Source organism: Mobula birostris, chromosome 14 (assembly GCF_030028105.1).
Source record: "Mobula birostris isolate sMobBir1 chromosome 14, sMobBir1.hap1, whole genome shotgun sequence".
Lineage (NCBI taxonomy): Eukaryota > Metazoa > Chordata > Chondrichthyes > Myliobatiformes > Myliobatidae > Mobula > Mobula birostris.
The window spans coordinates 2,653,914-2,673,668 of NC_092383.1; the positions used below are offsets into that span (position 1 = coordinate 2,653,914).

A 19,755-nucleotide genomic window follows, 5' to 3' on the forward strand; every position below is an offset into this window, starting at 1 on the left:
CTAGTCTCTGCTAAACCTTCCTGCTCAAGTCCTATTTGCCACAGACGGCTATGGAGGCCAAGTCATTGAGTATATTTAAATTGGAGGTTGACAGGTTCTTGATTAGTCAGGGCGTCAGAGGTTACAGGGAGAAGGCAGGAGAATTGAGGTGAGAGGGATAATAAATCAGCTACAATGGAACGGTGGAGCCTACTCGATACTCAAACCTAATTCTGCTCCTATGTCTTATGGTCTTGTCCCTCCGCTGGTTCCCTTTTATAGATACAATGGATTTTTCAGGCAAGTAGATAAGGAGAGTCCATTCAGCCCATCGTGGGCTGTGCCAGCTCTTTTGGAACAGTGATCCAATAGGTTAGTCCACTCACCTTTCCCTCCAGCTTTTTCTCTTCTGAGGCCACTGCTCTTCCCGATGTGCACTATCAGAATTGTCCTCTGCTAGCGTGGGTCTGACCAGCACTCCCTCTACAAAATAATAATGTTTATTCTCATCCTCTGGGTATAAAGCTGAGCATTCTATTTTTCACTTTGTTCCTTTACTTTGAAAAATGAAGCTTTTTAAAAAATTTGGACGATCTGTGAACTGGTCTCAGTGACCTGTCTGAAGTCTACAAGATGAGAAGAGCAAGTTGATGGGGTGGTTAAGAAGGTGTGTGGAGAGTTGGCCTTCACTAGTCGAGGAATTGAGCTCAAGAGCCAGGAAGTAATGTTGCAGCTCTATAAAACCCTGGTTAGACCACACTTGGAATACTGTGTTCAGATCTGGTCACCTCATTATAGGAAGGATATGGAAGCTTTCGAGAGGGTGCAGAGGAGATTACCAGGATGCTGCCTGGATTAGGGAGCATGTCTTATGAGGTTGGGTTGATCAAACTAGGGGTTTTCTCTCTGGAGTGAAGGAGGATGAGAGGAGTGTATAAGATGATTAGAGGCACAAATTGAGAGCACAGCTACTTCATTCCCAGGGTGGAAATGGCTAATACGAGGGGCGATAATCTTAAGGTTCTTGAAGGAAAGTATAAGGGGATGCCAGAGGCAGTTTTTGTACACAGAGTGGTGGCACTGCCAGGGGTGGTGATAGAGGCAGATAGATTAGGGACATTTAAGAAACACTTGGATAGGCACGTGGACAATAGAAAAATGGAGGGATATGTGGGAGGGAAAGGAGAGGGGTAATAAATCAGTTATAGTATGGTAGAGCTATCTCGATGGGCTGACTGGTTTAATTCTGTTCCTATGTCTTGTGGAATAATGGAAGGGTTGGATTGATCTTACTGGGCTGAAGGGCCGGTACTGTGCTGTGGTGCTTTATGTTCAGTCCGGGGGAGGTTAGAGCAGTGGTTCTCAACGTGGGCTGTATTGTCACCTGGGGGGCAATGCCAGATTTCATAGGAGGCCCAAATAAGAGAAACTTGGGGCCGCAGGAGTTTCTGAGCGGTCCACAATAAGTTTACTGTTTTAATGAAGTATTACTAAAATATATAAATAATTTAAAAAAAAGTTAATTGGAACTTTGAATGAAACGCATGGGAACATTCGATCACATTGTGTCATTGCCCCTGCTGACCCCTGTGATGTAGAATATTCTCTGTTCAGTCACCAGATTGTAAAACTCTTTAGTTCATTCTGACCAGTTATCATGTTTACTTCCCTACTAGGATGGCGGATCATTGGATCAAGTGCTGAAAAAGGCAGGAAGAATTACGGAGCAGGTTCTGGGCAAAGTGAGCATAGCTGTAAGTATAGCACATCAGCACAGGGATGTATTGCTCCAGTAACTGAATGGTATCGCTAATTCCAGGAAGGGGAGCAGCATCTGTGGTCAGTTTTCGCCACCTATTATGCTGCTGTCTGCTCTCGGAATGTGATTTATGAATGGCAGACATGATACCCATAATCCATTACTCTGGAGATGGTGCTCTATATGTTATGTTACAGACTAGGTATAGCCTTATGGGTGTGTGATACTCTTGCTGGGTGCTGTGTGAATTGGATTATCACCTTGTGTAACAGGGTTATCTTCTGTCTGTGGCCCTGCCCGGATAGACAGCTGTTCTGCTGTATAGATAGGACTGCCCTGTAACCCAGTCTCTGTAACACGAGACTCTGCTGATGTTGGAAATTCTGAGCAACACACATGCAGTGCTGGAGGAACTCAGCAGGTCAGGCAGCATTTATGTCGAAGTTTTGGGCCAAGACCCTTCACCAGTACTGGAATGGAAGGGGGCACAGTGGCGGGGGGAGGGGCAGGAGCACAAGCTGGCAGGTGACAGGTGAGACCAGGTGGGTGTGTGGGGGCAGGGAGGATGGAGTAAGAAGCTGGGAGCTGTTAGGTGGAAGAGGTAAATCTCTGTAGAAGAAGGAATCTGATAGGGGAAGAGAGTGGATCATGGAAGAAAAGGAAGGAGGAGGAGGACCAGGGGAGGAGAGGGGAGCCAGAAAGGGGAATGGAAAAAGAGAGAAGGGTGTGGCCTCATTGTGGCAGTAGAGGAGGCCGTGGACAGAGTTGTTGGAATCAGAATGGGAAACTCAATTGAAATGAGTGGCCAGTGGGAAATCCTGCCTCTTGTGGCGGGTAGAGCAATGATGCTCGACAAACCTGCATCAGATCTCTGCAATGTTGAAGAGGCTGCTCTGGGAGCACTGGATACAGTAGATGACCCTGACAGGCTCATAGGTGAAGTGTTGACTCGCCTTGAAAGGGGTCTACTTGGTGGTGAGGGAGGAGGTGAAGGGGCAGGTGTGGCATTTATCCTGCCTGGAGGGAGATCAGCCGGAGGGAGAGGTGGACGAGGGAGTCTCATAGAGTGATCTCTGAAGAAGGCTAAAGTGGGAGGGGGTTGGAGGGGAATGTGCTTAGTGGTAGGATTTCCTTGGAGGTGGTGAAGGTTATGGAGAAAGATATGTTGGGTATGGTATGGAGGCTCGTAGGGTGGTAGGTAAGCCGATCGGTCGCTGTTATGGCAACCGGAGGTTGTGGTGAGGGCAAATGTGTGTGAAATGGAGGAGATGTGGGTGAGGGTGGCATTGATAGTGGGGCTGTGATGGTAACAGACACAGCCAGGCCAGTCGAGTGTCAGGTGAACAGTGAATAAGAACTCGAGAAGTTGGGTGGTCTGGGAAGAGAAGAAGAATGAAACACATTGATGAAGGTAGAGCAGTGGATGTAGTGTACGTGGATTTCAGCAAGGCATTTGATAAGGTTCCCCATGCGAGGCTCACCATGAAAGTAAGGAGGCATGGGATCCAAGGAGACATTGCTTTGTAGATCCAGAACTGGTTTGCCCACAGAAGGCAAAGAGTGGTTGTAGATGGTGGAGGTTGCATGGAGGTCAGTGACCAGTGGTGTGCCTCAGGGATCTGTTCTGGGACCTCTCCACTTTGTTATTTTTATAAATGACCTGGATGAGGAAGTAGAAGGGTGTGTTAGTAAGTTTGCTGATGATACAAAAGTTGGGAGTGTTGTGGATAGTCTGGAGGGTTGTCAGAGGTTACAGCACGACATCGATAGGATGTAGAACTGGGCTGAGAAGTGGCAGATGGAGTTCAACCCAGATTAGTGTGAAGTGGTTCCTTTTGGTAGGTCAAATTTGAAGATAGAATATAATATTAATGGTAAGACTCTTGGCAGTGTGGGGGATGTGAGATATTGGGGTCTTTGTCCATAGGACACACAAAGCCTCTGTGCAGGTTGACAGTGTTGTTAAGAAGGCGTGTGGTGTGTTGGCATTCATCAACCATGGGATTGAGTTCAAGAGCCGTGATATAATGTTACAGACCTTAGTTAGACCCCACTTGGAGTACTGTGTTCCGTTCTGGTCACCTCACTGCAGGAAGGATGTGGATACTATGGAGAGAGTGTAGGGGAGATTTACAAGGATGTTGCCTCGATTGGAGAGCGTGCTTTATGAGAATAGGTTGCGTGAACTTGGCTTTTTCTCCTTGGAGCGACAGAGGATGAGAGGTGACCTGATAGAGGTGTATAAGATGATGAGAGGCATTGATCGTGTGGATAGCCAGAGGCCTTTTCCCAGGGCTGAAATAGTTAACATGAGGGGGCATAGTTTTAAGGTGCTTGGAAGCAGGTACCGAGGGGATGTCAGGGGTAAATTTATCACGCAGAGAGCGGTGAGCGCGTGGAATGCACTGCCAACGATGGTGATAGAGCCAATACAACAGGGTCTATTAAGAGACTCTTGGATAGGTTCATAGAGCTTAGAAAAATAGAGGGCTATGCGGTAGGGAAATTCTAGGCAGGTTCTAGAGTAGATTACATGGTCAGCACAACATTGTGGGCTGAAAGGCCTGTAATGTGCTGTAGATTTTCAATGTTTCTATGATTGTCAATGGCAGTACTCCCCGACTGGGGAGCCATCCACCTTGGCCTGTTTGCGATGTCTGAGTGATCCGCACTCTCCGGACTATACTTTATACTTTGTTGTTGCCAAACAATTGATACTAGAACGTACAATCATCACAGCGATATTTGATTCTGCGCTTCCCGTTCCCTGGATTACAATTTAAATTATAAATCATAAATAGAAAATAGAAAAATGGAAAGTAAGGTAGTACAAAAAAACCGAGAGGCAGGTCCGGATATTTGGAGGGTACGGCCCAGATCCGGGTCAGGATCCGTTTGGCAGCCTTACCACAGTTGGGAAGAAGCTACTCCGAATATCAGGATGGTGGCTGAATTTTGCTTGCTGGTGGTTACAGAGACTCTCTTGGTTGCACTTGGCTGCAGACAACAGTGTGGACTTTCCTGCCCTGTGGACAGCGTCTGCTGATGTTGTTAGTGCACCTGAAAAATGTCACATCTCCTTATTTCTCCTTGCAACACAATAGGAGGCTATTTGGCTCCTTAAATCCATGCTTGCTCACAAAGCCACCATCTCTCTCAACAGTTCATTCTATCCACCCCTTACCTCCTTAAGGTTCCACCACTTGCCCACACACCAAGGGCAGTTCAGTCAGTCTTCGTACCCACATGTCCTTGCGATGCGGACATGCATACATTGCGATGTGGGAGAACTGATGCATTCACAGGGAGATCGCACAAACTCCACACAGACAAGAGCAGATATCTTGACTGAACCTGTGTTGATGATCTGGTGGGCATTGGGTCCATCAGCTGTGTCATCTTGTGGGATGGCACGGTGGCACAGTGGTTAGTGTTAACGCTTTACAGCACCAGTGACCCCGGTTCAATTCCCATCTCTGCTCGCAAGGAGTCTGTACGTTCTCCCCGTGACCGCGTGGGTTTCCTCTGGGTGCTCCGGTTTCCTCCCACAGTCCCAAGACGTACCAGTTAGTAGGTTAATTGGTCACGTGGGTATAATCGGGTGGCATAGTCACGTGGGTATAATCGAGTGGCAGGGTCATGTGGGTATAATCAGGTTGCACAGTCACATGGGTATAATGGGGTGGCACGGGCCCGTTGGCGTGAAAGGGACTTATTACTAAATAAAAACCGAAATAGTCTTAGATCTTGTGAGCCGCTGTGCCACTTGTATAAAGCCTCAAGTTGAGGCAAGGACCCCTCCCCTGGGGCGACTGTTGTCATATTTTAGCTGTTCCAGATCTAAAGGCTGGCATGTGGCTGTCAATTGTACAGAGATGTCCAGAGGGACTGGACATCTGGGGTGATGGTCATCCTGACAAGTGTGGACAGTGTAAATGGACAATGTGGTCCAGATCACAGCCACTCGATCTGAGGTATTGCATCTGTTGTTAACCAGGCTTTTCACCCTCACAGGTTAACAAGGGACTGGCGTACCTGCGGGAGAAACACAAGATTATGCACCGAGGTATGGTGACATGTTATTGAATATTGCTCCTGCTGGGGAGCTCTCTCGTGTAAAATCCCTGAGCCACATCGTTGTTTGCTGGTTTATTATAGGGCACAGAAACAGGCCCTTCGGCCCATCTAACACTTTCTGAACTGTTATTCTGCCTCGTCCCATCAGCCTGCACCAGGACCACAGCCCTCCACACCCCTCCCATTCACGTACCTGTCCAAACTTAAGAGAAGTGTTGAAATCAAACCCGCATTTACCACTTCCACTGGCAACTCGTTCCACACTCCCACCACCCTCCGAGTGAAGAAGTTCTTGATCAGTCAGGGCATCAAACATTACAGGGAGAAGACAGGAGAATGGGGTTGAGAGGGATAATAAATCAGCCGTGATAAAATGGCAGAGCAGACTCGATGGGCTGAATGGCCTCATTCTGCTCCTGTGTCTTATGGGCCTTTTGTTCTGCTGCTCTCCTCGGTGCCCGGCCAGTTACTGTGTGTCTCCTACCCTGGTTAGTCTTCCCAAAGTGCAACACCTCACTCTTCTCGGCATTAAACTCCATCTGCCATTTTTCCCCAGGGTAATGTCGTAAACTGAGCTAATGTACGACGGCATCCACTTCTAGAACCTTCTAAATGTTGCTTCTTTGCAGACGTTAAGCCGTCGAACATCCTGGTGAACTCGCGTGGTGAAATCAAGCTGTGTGACTTTGGGGTCAGTGGGCAGCTGATCGACTCGATGGCCAACTCGTTTGTTGGGACCAGGTCCTACATGTCTGTAAGTCCCTTCCAGGTTTTGCTCTGCTGCTCTGGATCTGACACTATAGGTGGAACAGAACCGGCTTCACTGGGTGTTTCTCAGCTGGGGGTGGAGAGGGATAGTTGGGGAAGTTCGGGGTAACTGATGGAGACTGTCAAGCTGCCCTGAAACTGAAAGGCTGTCCACTCCGAGGGACTGAAGTCCTGGATGACGTCAAGCTTGCTACGATATAAGAAACCCTTCAGCCCATTGGGTCTGTGCTGTCCCGGGCAGAACAACCTCGTCAGAATGATTTCCCCCTCTCGGTATTCTCCTGTAGTCTTACAACTTGTTCCCCCCTCTCCCCTCCCCAGCCCCCATCACCCTGCTCTCGTTGCTGCTGCTTCTAGCTTTCAGACACGATGGAAGTGAGAAGTCTCCCATCCTCTAAGTGCAATGGGAGAGTTTCTAAGGGGCTACAGAGACCAAGCAGGGTAATGAAGTGTTTGTGTGAGTGGACGTTGTTATAGAGAAGCTAACCTCCAGCCCACAGTGGCGTGGGTTGATGCCGAAGGTGGAAACCCGATGGGTGGTCAGAGGTCAATGCCCAATGGCCATGGGCTGTGGAGCTGGAGGACTGTCTGTGTAGGTGGGAAGGAGGGAGGGGGCTTGTTTTCCGTTTTGTTCTGCCGAGTACGGTGGGCATGCTGTGTTGGTGACAAAAGTGTGGCAACGCTTGCGGGCTGCCCCCAGCACGTCTTGGACTGTGCTGGTTGCGAATGCAAACGACACATTTCACTGTGTGTTGCGATCTACGTGTGAATTAATGAATCAACCTTCTGCTTGTCTGCCAGCCGGAAAGACTCCAGGGAACACACTATTCTGTTCAGTCGGACATCTGGAGTATGGGGCTCTCCCTGGTGGAGATGGCGATCGGCCGCTACCCAATTCCTCCGCCCGATGCGAAAGAGCTTGAACAAATTTTCGGCTGTCAGATGGGCGAGGACGCATCATCCCCTGAGCAGAGCGGTCGACCGCCTGGGCGTCCTGGCAGCTGTGAGTTTAGAACGTGAACTTGTATCCCATCAACTATGGAGGTCCTGCAGTGGTTGGGGAATTGGTGGGTGGCGGTGGCAAAAATGCCACATTCTCTCACTGGTGTTAGGAATGTCTATTTTTATTGAGTTACCTGTAACTCGATTGAAGAGAATCTGAGAATGATGTGTACTTTTATTGTTCTCTGGGGTGTGCAGTGTGCCTGTATCGTCAGATTGGTTGTGTCTGGGGGTGCGGTATACCTGTTTCATCAGTCCGGTTGTGTCTGGGATGCAGAGTGCCTGTATTGTTGGTTTGGTTGTGTCTGGGTGTGCAATGTGCCTGTATCATCGGTCTGGTTGTGTCTGGGGGCTGCAATGTGCCTGTATTGTCAGATTGGTTGTGTCTGGGGGTGCAGTATACCTGTATTATAGAAACCATAGAAACTATAGAAACTACAGCACAGAAACAGGCCCTTTGGGCCTTCTTGGCTGTGCCGAACCATTTTCTGCCTAGTCCCACTGACCTGCACACGGACCATATCCCTCCATACACCTCTCATCCATGTATCTGTCCAATTTATTCTTAAATGTTAAAAAAGAACCCGCATTTACCACCTCATCTGGCAGCTCATTCCATACTCCCACCACTCTCTGTGTGAAGAAGCCCCCTCTAATGTTCCCTTTAAACTTTTCCCCCCTCACCCTTAACCCATGTCCTCTGGTTTTTTTTCTCCCCTTGCCTCAGTGGAAAAAGCCTGCTTGCATTCACTCTATCTATACCCATTATAATTTTTTATACCTCTATCAAATCTCCCCTCATTCTTCTACGCTCCAGGGAATAAAGTCCTAACCTATTCAACCTTTCTCTGTAACTCAGTTTCTTGAGTCCCGGCAACATCCTTGTAAACCTTCTCTGCACTCTTTCAACCTTATTTATATCCTTCTTGTAATTTGGTGACCAAAACTGAACACAATACTCCAGATTCGGCCTCACCAATGCCTTATACAACCTCATCATAACATTCCTGCTTTTATACTCAATACTTTGATTAATAAAGGCCAATGTACCAAAAGCTCTCTTTACGACCCTATCTACCTGTGACACCACTTTTAGGGAATTTTGTATCTGTATTCCCAGATCTCTCTGTTCCACTGCACTCCTCAGTGCCTTACCATTAACCCTGTATGTTCTACCTTGGTTTGTCCTTCCAACGTGCAATACCTCACACTTGTCAGTATTAAACTTCATCTGCCATTTTTCAGCCCATTTTTCCAGCTGGTCCAAGTCCCTCTGCAGGCTCTGAAAACCTTCCTCACCGTCTACTACACCTCCAATCTTTGTATCATCAGCAAACTTGCTGATCCATTATCATCCAGATCATTGATATAGATGACAAATAACAATGGACCCAGCACTGATCCCTGTGGCACACCACTATTCACAGGCCTCCACTCAGAGAAGCAATTCTCTACCACCACTCTCTGGCTTCTTCCATCAAACCAATGTCTAATCCAATTTACCACCTCTCCATGTATACCTAGTGACTGAATTTTCCTAACTAACCTCCCATGCGGGACCTTGTCAAAGGCCTTACTGAAGACCATGTAGACCATATCCACTGCCTTCCCTTCATCCACTTTCCTGGTAACCTCCTCGAAAAACTCCAATAGATTGGTCAAACATGACCTACCACGCACAAAGCCATGTTGACTCTCCCTAATAAGTCCCTGTCTATCCAAATGCTTGTAGATTCTGTCTCTTAGTACTCCCTCCAATAACTTACCCACTACCGACGTTAAACTCACCAGCCTATAATTTCCCGGATTACTTTTCGATTCTTTTTTAAACAACGGAACAACATGAGCCACTCTCCAATCCTCCGGCACCTCACCCTTACACAGCGACATTTTAAATATTTCTGCCAGGGACCCTGCAATTTCAACACTACTCTCCTTCAAGGTCCGAGGGAACACTCTGTCAGGTCCCGGGGATTTATCCACTTCAATTTTCCTCAAGACAGCAAGCATCTCTTCCTTTTCAATCTGTACAGTTTCCATGATCTTGCTGCTTGGATTCCCTCAATTCCATAGACTTCATGCCAGCTTCCTTAGTAAATACAGACGCAAAAAACCTATTTAAGATCTCCCCCATTTCCTTTGGTTCCGCACAAAGCCGACCACTCTGATCTTCAAGAGGACCAATTTTATCCCTTACAATCCTTTTGCTCCTAATATACCTGTAAAAGCTCTTTGGATTATCCTTCACTTTGACTGCCAAAGCAACCTCATGTCTTCTTTTAGCCCTCCTGATTTCTTTCTTAAGTATTTTCTTGCACTTCTTATACTCCTCAAGCACCTGATTTACTCCCTGTTTCCTATACATTTCATACAACTCCCTCTTCTTCTTTATCAGAGTTGCAATATCCCTTGAGAACCAAGGTTCCTTATTCCTATTCAATTTGCCTTTAATCCTGATAGGAACATACAACCTCTGCACTCTCAAAATTTCCCCTTTGAAGGCTTCCCACCTACCAATCACATCTTTGCCAGAGAACAACCTGTCCCAATCCACGCTTTTTAGATCCTTTCTCATTTCTTCAAATTTGGCCTTCTTCCAGTTCAGAACCTCAACCCTAGGACCAGATCTATCCTTGTCCATGATCAAATTGAAACTAATGGTGTTATGATCACTGGAACCAAAGTGCTCCCCTACACAGACTTCCGTCACTTGTCGTAACTCGTTTCCTAATTGGAGATCTAATATTGCATCCCCTCCAGTTGGTCCCTCTATATATTGATTTAGAAAACTTTCCTGAACACATTTCACAAACTCTAAACCATCTAGACCCCTAACAGTATGGGAGACCCAATCAATATATGGAAAATTAAAATCTCCTACCACCACAACTTTATGTTTCCTACTCAACAGTTTCCCCATTTCCCTGTGATTTTTTTCAAAAAGATTTGTCGGCCTTTCCAGCAGCTGCAGGGTTTAATTCAGGGAATGCACCAGCCAGTCCTGGTATTTGACTGAGTTCCATGTCTTTGCCACACTCCATCACTGTAAGCTGGGCCAACAAAGGACCAGGCCTGCCTCAGTTACAAAGTACCAGCAGTGTCTGGGTGTGCAATGTGCCTGTATCATCGATCTGGTTGTGTCTGGGTGTGTAATGTGCCTGTATCATCGGTCTGGTTGTGTCTGGGTGTGCAATGTGCCTGTATCATCAGTCTGGTTGTGTCTGGGTGTGCAATGTGCCTGTATCATCGGTCTGGTTGTGTCTGGGGGGTGCAATGTGCCTGTATCATCGATCTGGTTGTGTCTGGAGGTACAGTGTGCCTGTATCTTCGGTCTGGTTGTGTCTGGAGGTACAGTGTGCCTGTATCGTCGGTCTGGTTGTGTCTGGGGGTGCAGTATACCTGTATTGTCAGATTGGTCGTGTCTGGGGGTGCAGTATACCTGTATCGTTGGTGTGGTCGTGTCTGGGTGTGCAATGTGCCTGTATTGTTGGTCTGGTTGTGTCTGGGTGTGCAATGTGCCTGTATCATCAGTCTGGTTGTGTCTGGGTGTGCAATGTGCCTGTATCATCGGTCTGGTTGTGTCTGGAGGTACAGTGTGCCTGTATCGTCGGTCTGGTTGTGTCTGGAGGTACAGTGTGCCTGTGGCTGGGGTAATTTAGCCGGTCGTTGGAGAATAGTTGGGACTCGGGTGCCCATCAGCTGATTCTTTCTCTCTGCAGCTTTTGGTCTGGACTGCCGACCTCCGATGGCGATATTTGAACTATTGGATTACATAGTGAATGAGGTGAGTGACATGGCTTTTGCTCAGGCCAGTGACGGTGCCTCTTTTCCATTGATCAGACAGGGCTTTGTGACCGTGGGGTAGCCCCTGTGAAAGGTCCTTGCCCAAGACACTCCATAAAACCATAATATGTAGAAGCAGAATTAGGCCATTTGGCCCATTGAGTCTGTACTGCCATTCCATCACGGCTGATTGTCCCTCTCAATCTCCTGCTTTCTCCTCTTAACCTTTGACACCTTTAATAATCAAGAACCATCAACCTCTGCTTTAAATATACCCCAATGACATGGCCTCCATAGCTATCTGTGGCAATGAATTTACCAGCCTCTAGCTAAAGAAATTCCTCTTTATTTCTGTTCTAAGGGGACGTATTTCTATTCTGAGGCTGTGCCCTCTGGTCCTAGACTCTCCCACCATAGGAAACAACATCTCCACATCCACATCAGAACATCTTTCAAGAAGGTGAACCCTTGAAAGGCATCAAGCCCTGATATTGTTCCTGGTTTTCAGTGCTCTGCCTCACTGTCCTTTTTCTTTCTGTTGCTCTCGTTTTACACGGTTTATTGAATTTAGTTTTATGAATACATTTCTTACTGTAGTTTATAGTGTTTTTAATTATGTATTGCAATGTACTGCTGCAAAATGACAAAATTCGCAGCATACCCCGGTGATATTAAACCTGATTCTCACTCTTGATCTACTACACCAGGGCGTCCCGACAGTTGTCATGCCATTCATCAAGGGTCCTGTGGACCCCTGACTAGACCTTTCAGTATTCAGTAGGTTTCAATGAGATTCCTCTTCATTCTTCCAAACCCCAGTGAGTCCTGGCCCACAGCCATCAGACACTCCTCCTGTGCCAGTCGCTCTGCCTCAGTGACCTGCTAAGGATTTCTAACAGGTCTTGTTTTTTCACAAATGACCCACATAACACAGGGGAGGGGTGGGGAATTACAATCCACAAAAGTAGTCAGTGTTGCAATTATCAGATTCCTCCTTCAACCTGTTCCCTCTTCTACCTAACAACTTCCAGCTTCTCACTTCAAATCCCCCCCCCCACCCACCATCTCCCTCACCTGTCAGCTTGTCCTCCTTCCCGTTCCCCACCTTATTCTGGTTTTGTTCCCCTTCTTTTCCAGCCCCGATGAAGGGTCTGAGCTCAAAACGTCGACTCTTTATACCTCTCCATAGATGCTGCCTGACCTGCTGAGTTCCTCCAGCACGTAGTTACATAGTTTGTTATGTGAAGCCCGCACAGCGAGTTGAAAAAACTACATTTCTTTATTTACTTCCCACAAGTTCCATAGTAGCGAATTTATTCTGTATCTTACTGCATAGAGATTCTTGGTGTCTGTAAGGGTGAATCGTGGTTACCCAAGCGGACGTGATGTGGGGCCGCCTGTATCTCGGGCTGTGACGCGGGGCCGCCTGTATCTCGGGCTGTAATGCAGGGCCACCTGGATTGTAGACGGTGACATCTGCAGTCTTTTGCTTGCTCTCTACTCCAGATTGGCCTCTCTTGTTAACTGCAGCAGATTGTCCTTCAAACGGGTCTTTGTGAAATAATCAGAATCAGGTGTAAAACATGAGTGTGTGTCTTCAGTCTCCTGTACCTCCTCATTGATGCTGGTAATGAGAAGTGTTCATGGTAGTACTGAGGTAGTGTTCGTGGGTTCAATGTCCATTCAGAGATTGAACGGCAGAGGGGAAGAAGCTGTTCCTGAATGATTGAGTCTTCCGTCTCCTGTACCTCCTCCCTGATGGTAATGAGGAGAGGGTGTGTCCTGGGTGGTGGGGTAATGGATTCCTCCATCCATGTTAATGATGATAGCCACACAGCTCCTTCCCCGCCACCATCCGATTCCTGAACGGTCTGTGAACCCACAAACGCTACCTCACTTCTAGTACTATTTCTTTATTTTCAAGTACATTTTTGTAATTTATAGTAATTTTATGAACTGCTGCTGCAAAACAACAAATGTCATGACATAGGCCACTGATAATAACCCTGATTCTGGGGTAATTTGATTGTTCATTCTCGTTACAGCCACCTCCTAAGTTGCCATCCGGCGTCTTCAGTGACGAATTCCAGGATTTTGTGAATATCTGGTGAGTCGTTTATTGCTGAAAGCCCAAGCCAGGGGGTCCACTGCACAGGAGGGTCCCACAGCAGACATGAGGGACGGGGTGGGTGATGGTACCAGGTGCTGATGCACTCATCCTTGGCTATCTGGTCAGTACATGATGGTGGAGAGATTTACCAGGATGTGTTCCGACTAGAGGACAGAGTCACAGGGAGAGATTGGATAGGCAGGGCATTTTTTAAGACCATAGCCTGGGATGCTTGCCTGGAATAGACAGCATGACCTATTGGAATAGGTTGAGTGAGCTCAGGCTTTTCTCTTTGGAGTGAAGGATGAAAGGGGACTTGATAGAGGTGTACAAGATGACAGAAGGCAGACACTGAGTGGATAGTGAGCGATTTTTTTACCCCCCACCCCGGCCCTGGGGCAGAAATGGCTAATACGAAGGGGCATAACTTTAAGGTGATTGGAGAGAAATATAGGGGATGTCAGAGGTAGGATTTTTTTTTAATGTGTGGAATGTGCTGCCAGAGGTGGTGGTAAAGGCAGATACATTAAGACATTTAGGCAGAGGGATGATAGAAAAATGGAGGGCTTTGTGGGAGGGAAGGGTTAGATTGACCTAGGAGTAGGTTAAAAGGTCGACACAGCATTGCCAGCTGAAGGGCCTGTACTGTTCTATGTGATATAAGACCATAAGACATAGCATCAGAATTATGCCATTCAGCTGATCAAGTCAGCTCTGCCATTCCATCATGACTCTCAACCCCATTCCCCTGCTTTCTCCCCATAACCTTTTCCCTGATCACTCAAGGACCCATCAACCTCTGCTATAATGACTTGGCCACAGCCGTCTGTGACCATGAATTCTATAGATTCACCACCCTCTGGCTAAAGAAATTTCTCTTCTTGTCTGCTCTAAATGGACTCCCCCACTGTAGGAGCCTCTTCTCTGTGTCCACTCCATCTAGGTTTTACCTGGAGAGGAAGAAACACACACAGAATGCCGGAGGAACTGGGCAGGTCAGGCAGCATCGACATTTCAGGCCGAGACCCTTCATCAGGACTGGGAAGGAAGGGGGAAGATGAATGAAAAGGTGTAAGGGGGAGGGGAAGGAGGAGAGCTAGGTGATAGGTGAAGCCAGATGACTGGGAAAGGTGAAGGGCTGGAGAAGAGGGAACCTGATGGGAGAGGATTCTAGGAGAGAGGCAAGGAGGAGGGCACCAGGGGGATTTGATAGGCAGGTGAGGAGAAGAAATAAGAGGCCAGAGTGGGGAATAGAAGCAGAGGGAAGGTGGAGGGGGAAAATTTCCAGAAGGAGAAATTGATGTTCCTGCCATCAGGTTGGGGGCTACCGCGACGGAATATGAGGTGTTGCTGCTCCACCCTGAGAGAGGCCTGATCATAGCAGAGGAGAAGGCCACTGAATAACATTTCGGAATGGGGATGGGGAAATTCCACTTAAGTTTTAAAGCGGGTCTAGGGCGGGGGGGGGTATATATTTTTTAAACACGAGTGGTTGCGCAAGTTATTGGGTATATTTAAAATGGAGGTTGCTATGTTGTTGATTATTAGGGTATCAAAGGTTACAGGGAGAAGGCAGGAGAATGGGGAAATAAATCAGCCATGATGGAATGACAGACTAGACACCTGGCAGTGATTCTCCCCTCAGTTTCTTCTGCCTCTCTCAGACGAAGAATTCAAGCCTGCCTCCCATGCTTGCCGGGAGATGGAATATCTGTCAATAACGCTGAATACGTCCTCTCCCTTTTGTAATATGGAGAGGGCAGGGGATATCATGGAAAGATCCCACTGTTCCAGTATCTCTTCAGAGTGAATAGTGCGTGGAGATTTATTGTTATTTACAGTTAATTGTGCCTCATTTTCTTTTAACAGCTTGATAAAGAATCCTGCGGAGAGAGCAGACTTGAAACAGCTCATGGTGAGTGGAGCCCTGGATGTTGATTGATTTAAGTGTTTAACTCTTGTATTAATAAACTGTCACTGCTGTGTTGTTATAACCTAATTATTTAATAAATGTTTATTGACAGTCCAACAATGACCTTGAGTGTTTGAGAGAAAAGATTAGATGGAGGTTCTCTCGATTTAATGTTTTGTGTGAAACTGACTGGGAAGCCATTATTCTACACTGCTCTACATTTAGAAACACTAGATTGGGGAGGGAAAGGGTTAAAAGCTTTCAATCCTTTAAAAAAAATTGCTTTATTCTTTAATATAGGAATTGAAACATGCAGTGAAATGCTGTTCCGACAAGTCAGTCCACATCCTCCTCTTTTGCCACAATGAGGCTACTTTCAGAGTGGAGGAGCAAGGCCTTTCTCCCAAGGTCCACACTCCTTTCCTATCTGATGCCTTACCTTCCAGCCCTTTACCTTTCTCACCCAGCTGGCTTCACCTATGACCTTCTAGCTATCTCCCTTCCCCTCCCTCACCTTTTCATTCTTGTGTCTTCCCTCTTCCTTTACAACCCTCAAGAAGGAGCTCGGCCCAAAATGTCGACTGTTTATTAATTTCCTTAGATTCTGTCTAACCCACATAAGCTGTGTCAAAGATGACCTGGGACTCAGGTTGGCTGGCATTTACAGCCGCATACATTGGCCAGACTGGACACACGGTGGAAACCTACATCAAGGAGCACAGGAGGTGTATCTGTTTGGGTTACCTGGAGAAATTGGCGGTAGCAGAACATGGCGTTTGCAATGGCAATGCAATTGTCTTCAACGCCACAAAAAAACTTTCCCACTCCAGTGGCTTTTGGGGCCGCCTGGTGAAGGAAGCCATTGAAATAAAACTAGAGGAAAACAATTTTAACAAAGACGAAGAACTGGAATTTGATTGTAAATGTGGTGGACAGCAGAAACCTGATTGGATGAGGACTAACCAATTAGAATAGACAACAGGGGTATAAATACCACCGCACTGAATATTCCCGGGCATCATCCCTGATGAAGATGGCAGAGTTTGTCATTGAAATGTTGGTTAAAATTGATACTTGTACCCAGCTGGAAGCCCAAGAAGAGTTTATTCAAATAAGCTTCTTACAGACAGCAGCAGATTGAAACCCGATCGCTGGTGCTGAAAAGCGTAGCGCTAACTGCTACACTGCTGTGTCGTCCCAATTTTACATAGTGGAATTTTAAAGAGCGGACAGGGGAGAACAGTTTCCGCTGGCAGGGGTCTGGAGCAAAAGCAGAAGGTTCACCACGATCTGGCCCTCACTGGATGAATGGATGCAGAAACCAGTTCAGTACCAACTCCCAAAAACTAATTGTACTTAAATTTGGAAATGTGAGGACATGAGAGAGGGGCAAGACCATAGGACTTGTCAAAGAGACAGTGGGTGATGGTGTTCTTCCTGATGACAACTTGGAAGTGTTTTACACTTACTGCCGTTGGCATTTAAGGCAGCAAGGAAGGTCATCCATCTCTCTCTGTCCTTGACCATCTTCTTTATTCTGCTCCAGGGATCAGCCATGCAAATCCCGAGTGTACACTCGAGAATACTGTCACACACAGATGAAGGATCCTTCGCTGCTGTTTCCGTAACAATTTTGTTTGACCAGTCAGGGTTGTTAGCCCTGAGCTGAACCCCTGAACTTGGAGGACTGGTGGACCACTCTTGGTCTGGCCTCTACCCTTTGATCCATTTGGCATGGGTGACCCTACCAAGAGCCAAAGCATAAAGCCCTGAACTCCAGCCAACATGGCTGTCTGGGTCATTGAGGCACACAAGCCTCCAGACCCTACAACGTTGTGGTCCTCTTAGAGGTGTGGGATTTGTGGTCAGCATACGGAGATGCTTTATATTTATGGTGATGTTACTTCATTGCCGTTGTGTTGAGAGTGGCAGTGACAATAAATGATTATTTGTCTAAAATAGGATGAAGTTTTCTTCTCTGGACCGGTGTCTTTCCCTGTGACCAATATCTAACATTTTTTGACAGGCTCATGCTTTCATCAAGCGATCAGAGGCGGAAGAAGTGGATTTCGCAGGCTGGCTGTGCACAACGATTGGCTTGAAGCAGCCAAGCACTCCAACGCACACTCCCGCTATCTAAGTCATCGCTAAACCACTGTTCTTTGTGCAGCAAACTGATGGATGTTTCTGCTGATGTTACCTCATGAATAACCCTCTGTCCCATGATATATTTAAAGAGATGTATTTACATTTTTAAAGGAATGATGTCTGTTAAAATTGTCAAAATTTAATTTCCCTTCCTTAAAGTTTTAGTATTTGCCAATGGGAATAGTTAGCAAGTTGGTCTTATTTAGGGCTTAGTGCCGATGGAATAAGTTGAGGGTAACTGGTTAACTTTTCAAAGGGATGGTACTAAGCTATTATACACCCAATTTTGTGGATAATTGTGGGATACCCCTGTTGTTTACAGGGCCATACATAACTCGTCATTTTATAAAGTGCATCTGCTGGTCACCAGGTGGCAGGTAGGGAACGCTCTGGATGCTTACTAATGTGTACGTTACACTGCAGGTAGAGGAATTTCTGCCTCATTGACACATTCTGTCTTCTCCCAAAGGGTGGGATAGGCCCTCTGCTCATTAGTGTGACTTTAAAGCCAGTAGTTGGGTGGGTGACAGGCATTTTCCAAACATAGGTTTAACATCTCATAGTTTCTATACGCCATACCACAGGTTTAAATTCCTATTTGCATGGTCCAATCCTGGCTTCAAAACTGACCTTTGCATTTTGAAGGGTGAAAATTAGTTTCATTGTTCTTCACCTGCCTTTAATGGAGTCTGTACTTAACTAGCCTCCCCCTAATACCCTGCAAGTATTTGGGCTAAATACAGGGCAATGCTGTATGGTTTTATTTCTGATCTTGTGTACCAAGAGCATTATACTGGAAAAGGCAAAACACCCTGCATACTGACAATAGGAAACCTTTGTGACCAGCACATGAAGATGGATGGACCAGGCCCAAGTATGAATGGGAAATGGGTGAAGACAGGAATTATAACACAGGATGGATAAGTGTAATAATTTTGATTCATTGAATGTGGAAGGTTGTAAAATTATAAAGGGGAAATCTGTTCCTTGAATTTAGTAAGAGGAAATAGCCAGAGTTAAAACAATCAAAGCAGTTTATAGTATTAAAAGATTAAATGCTAAAAGTCAATGTGGGGGAAAGTAGTAAATCAGTTAAGAATAGTGCAATGCCACTTTAAAAGGATGATTGTGCTACACTCGGAGGAAGTGGCGGGAACTTTTATTGGAGATCAACTTAATCTGCTCAGTTCACTCACTTCCAGTGGAAGATATACACCAGTATTTTCTACTGTTTATGAAGTTGATAGAACAATATATGAAATAGATTGTGTAGAATTAATCTGTTTAGTTGTTATATTTAAGTGTGCATAGCTTTCAGTTTTCTGGAATAGCTGGTGCATCAGTGATAGTAAATCCATCACATTTCCTGTGCTTCCTCCCAGTGACCTCACTTGTGAAGCAGATGAACTGTTATTTTACCTTAAGGTATGTGAAGTTGCGCAGGTATGTCAGCTGAGTTTATTACCTGAACTCATTGTGGTCTTTAGGTGGACAACCCTGTTTTAATTGATTGTAATTTTCCAGTTCCTAGGTGTATCAGCCATGGAGCAGATAGGGTCCTTGTGTGAGTTTTAATGTTAATAACTGTACCTGCTAAGCAAGTAACAATCTTCATTAAGCTTAAAGAAATATAGGAATGTGCATCTGTAATCCCTCAAAGCCATTCATTTACAACTAGTATTGTACATTAATCAGCTGCTATATCCATAAACTGACTCTGGCTGCAGATTCTTGCCCTGTGCTGCCAGTGAGAATTGGATAGCTCTCTTGAAAGTTAATCTCCTAAGTCCCAGGGAAAGAAAGCACACAGCTCTTCTCCTTTACCCATTGTTTCATATTATTCGCCAGGCACAAGATGTGCTTTATTTCAATCCCCACCTGGTGGAAAGCGCAGCTACTGCGATGTTGACACTGGAAGATTGGGCAGGCCCTCACCCACACTACTACTGTCCCCTGCCACTCCTTCACTAGGAATCTTAATCCACCTTTTCAAATGAACTTTTGTACTTTTTTTTGGAAAATCAGGAACAAATTGGGAACTTTAGGGATCAAACGTGCAAGAACAGTCAACCTGACAATCTTTCTTCTAGACCTAGTGTTTAACCAGTGAGAAAATATTGTTGACTGCTAAAATGGTGTGAATCAAGTGTGCACTTCAAAACCCCTCAATCTGTGTTACAGCTAACATTTTCACCATTAAAGTCCAATGTTGCAACA

The 19,755-nt window shown here is 46.2% G+C and overlaps 1 protein-coding gene across 1 annotated transcript in view; it reads left to right on the top strand.

Annotated features, from left to right (window-relative positions):
* Window positions 1-19,755, top strand: part of map2k1 (mitogen-activated protein kinase kinase 1) — a 46,034-nt gene extending 26,279 nt beyond the window's left edge. Inside the window, exons 4-11 of the mRNA XM_072277971.1 lie at window positions 1,656-1,733; window positions 5,753-5,804; window positions 6,445-6,569; window positions 7,385-7,586; window positions 11,305-11,369; window positions 13,414-13,475; window positions 15,348-15,393; window positions 17,417-19,755. Of these exons, the coding sequence (XP_072134072.1) occupies window positions 1,656-1,733; window positions 5,753-5,804; window positions 6,445-6,569; window positions 7,385-7,586; window positions 11,305-11,369; window positions 13,414-13,475; window positions 15,348-15,393; window positions 17,417-17,530 (744 nt within the window). The 3' untranslated portion in view covers window positions 17,531-19,755. The remainder of the gene's footprint in view (window positions 1-1,655; window positions 1,734-5,752; window positions 5,805-6,444; window positions 6,570-7,384; window positions 7,587-11,304; window positions 11,370-13,413; window positions 13,476-15,347; window positions 15,394-17,416) is intronic.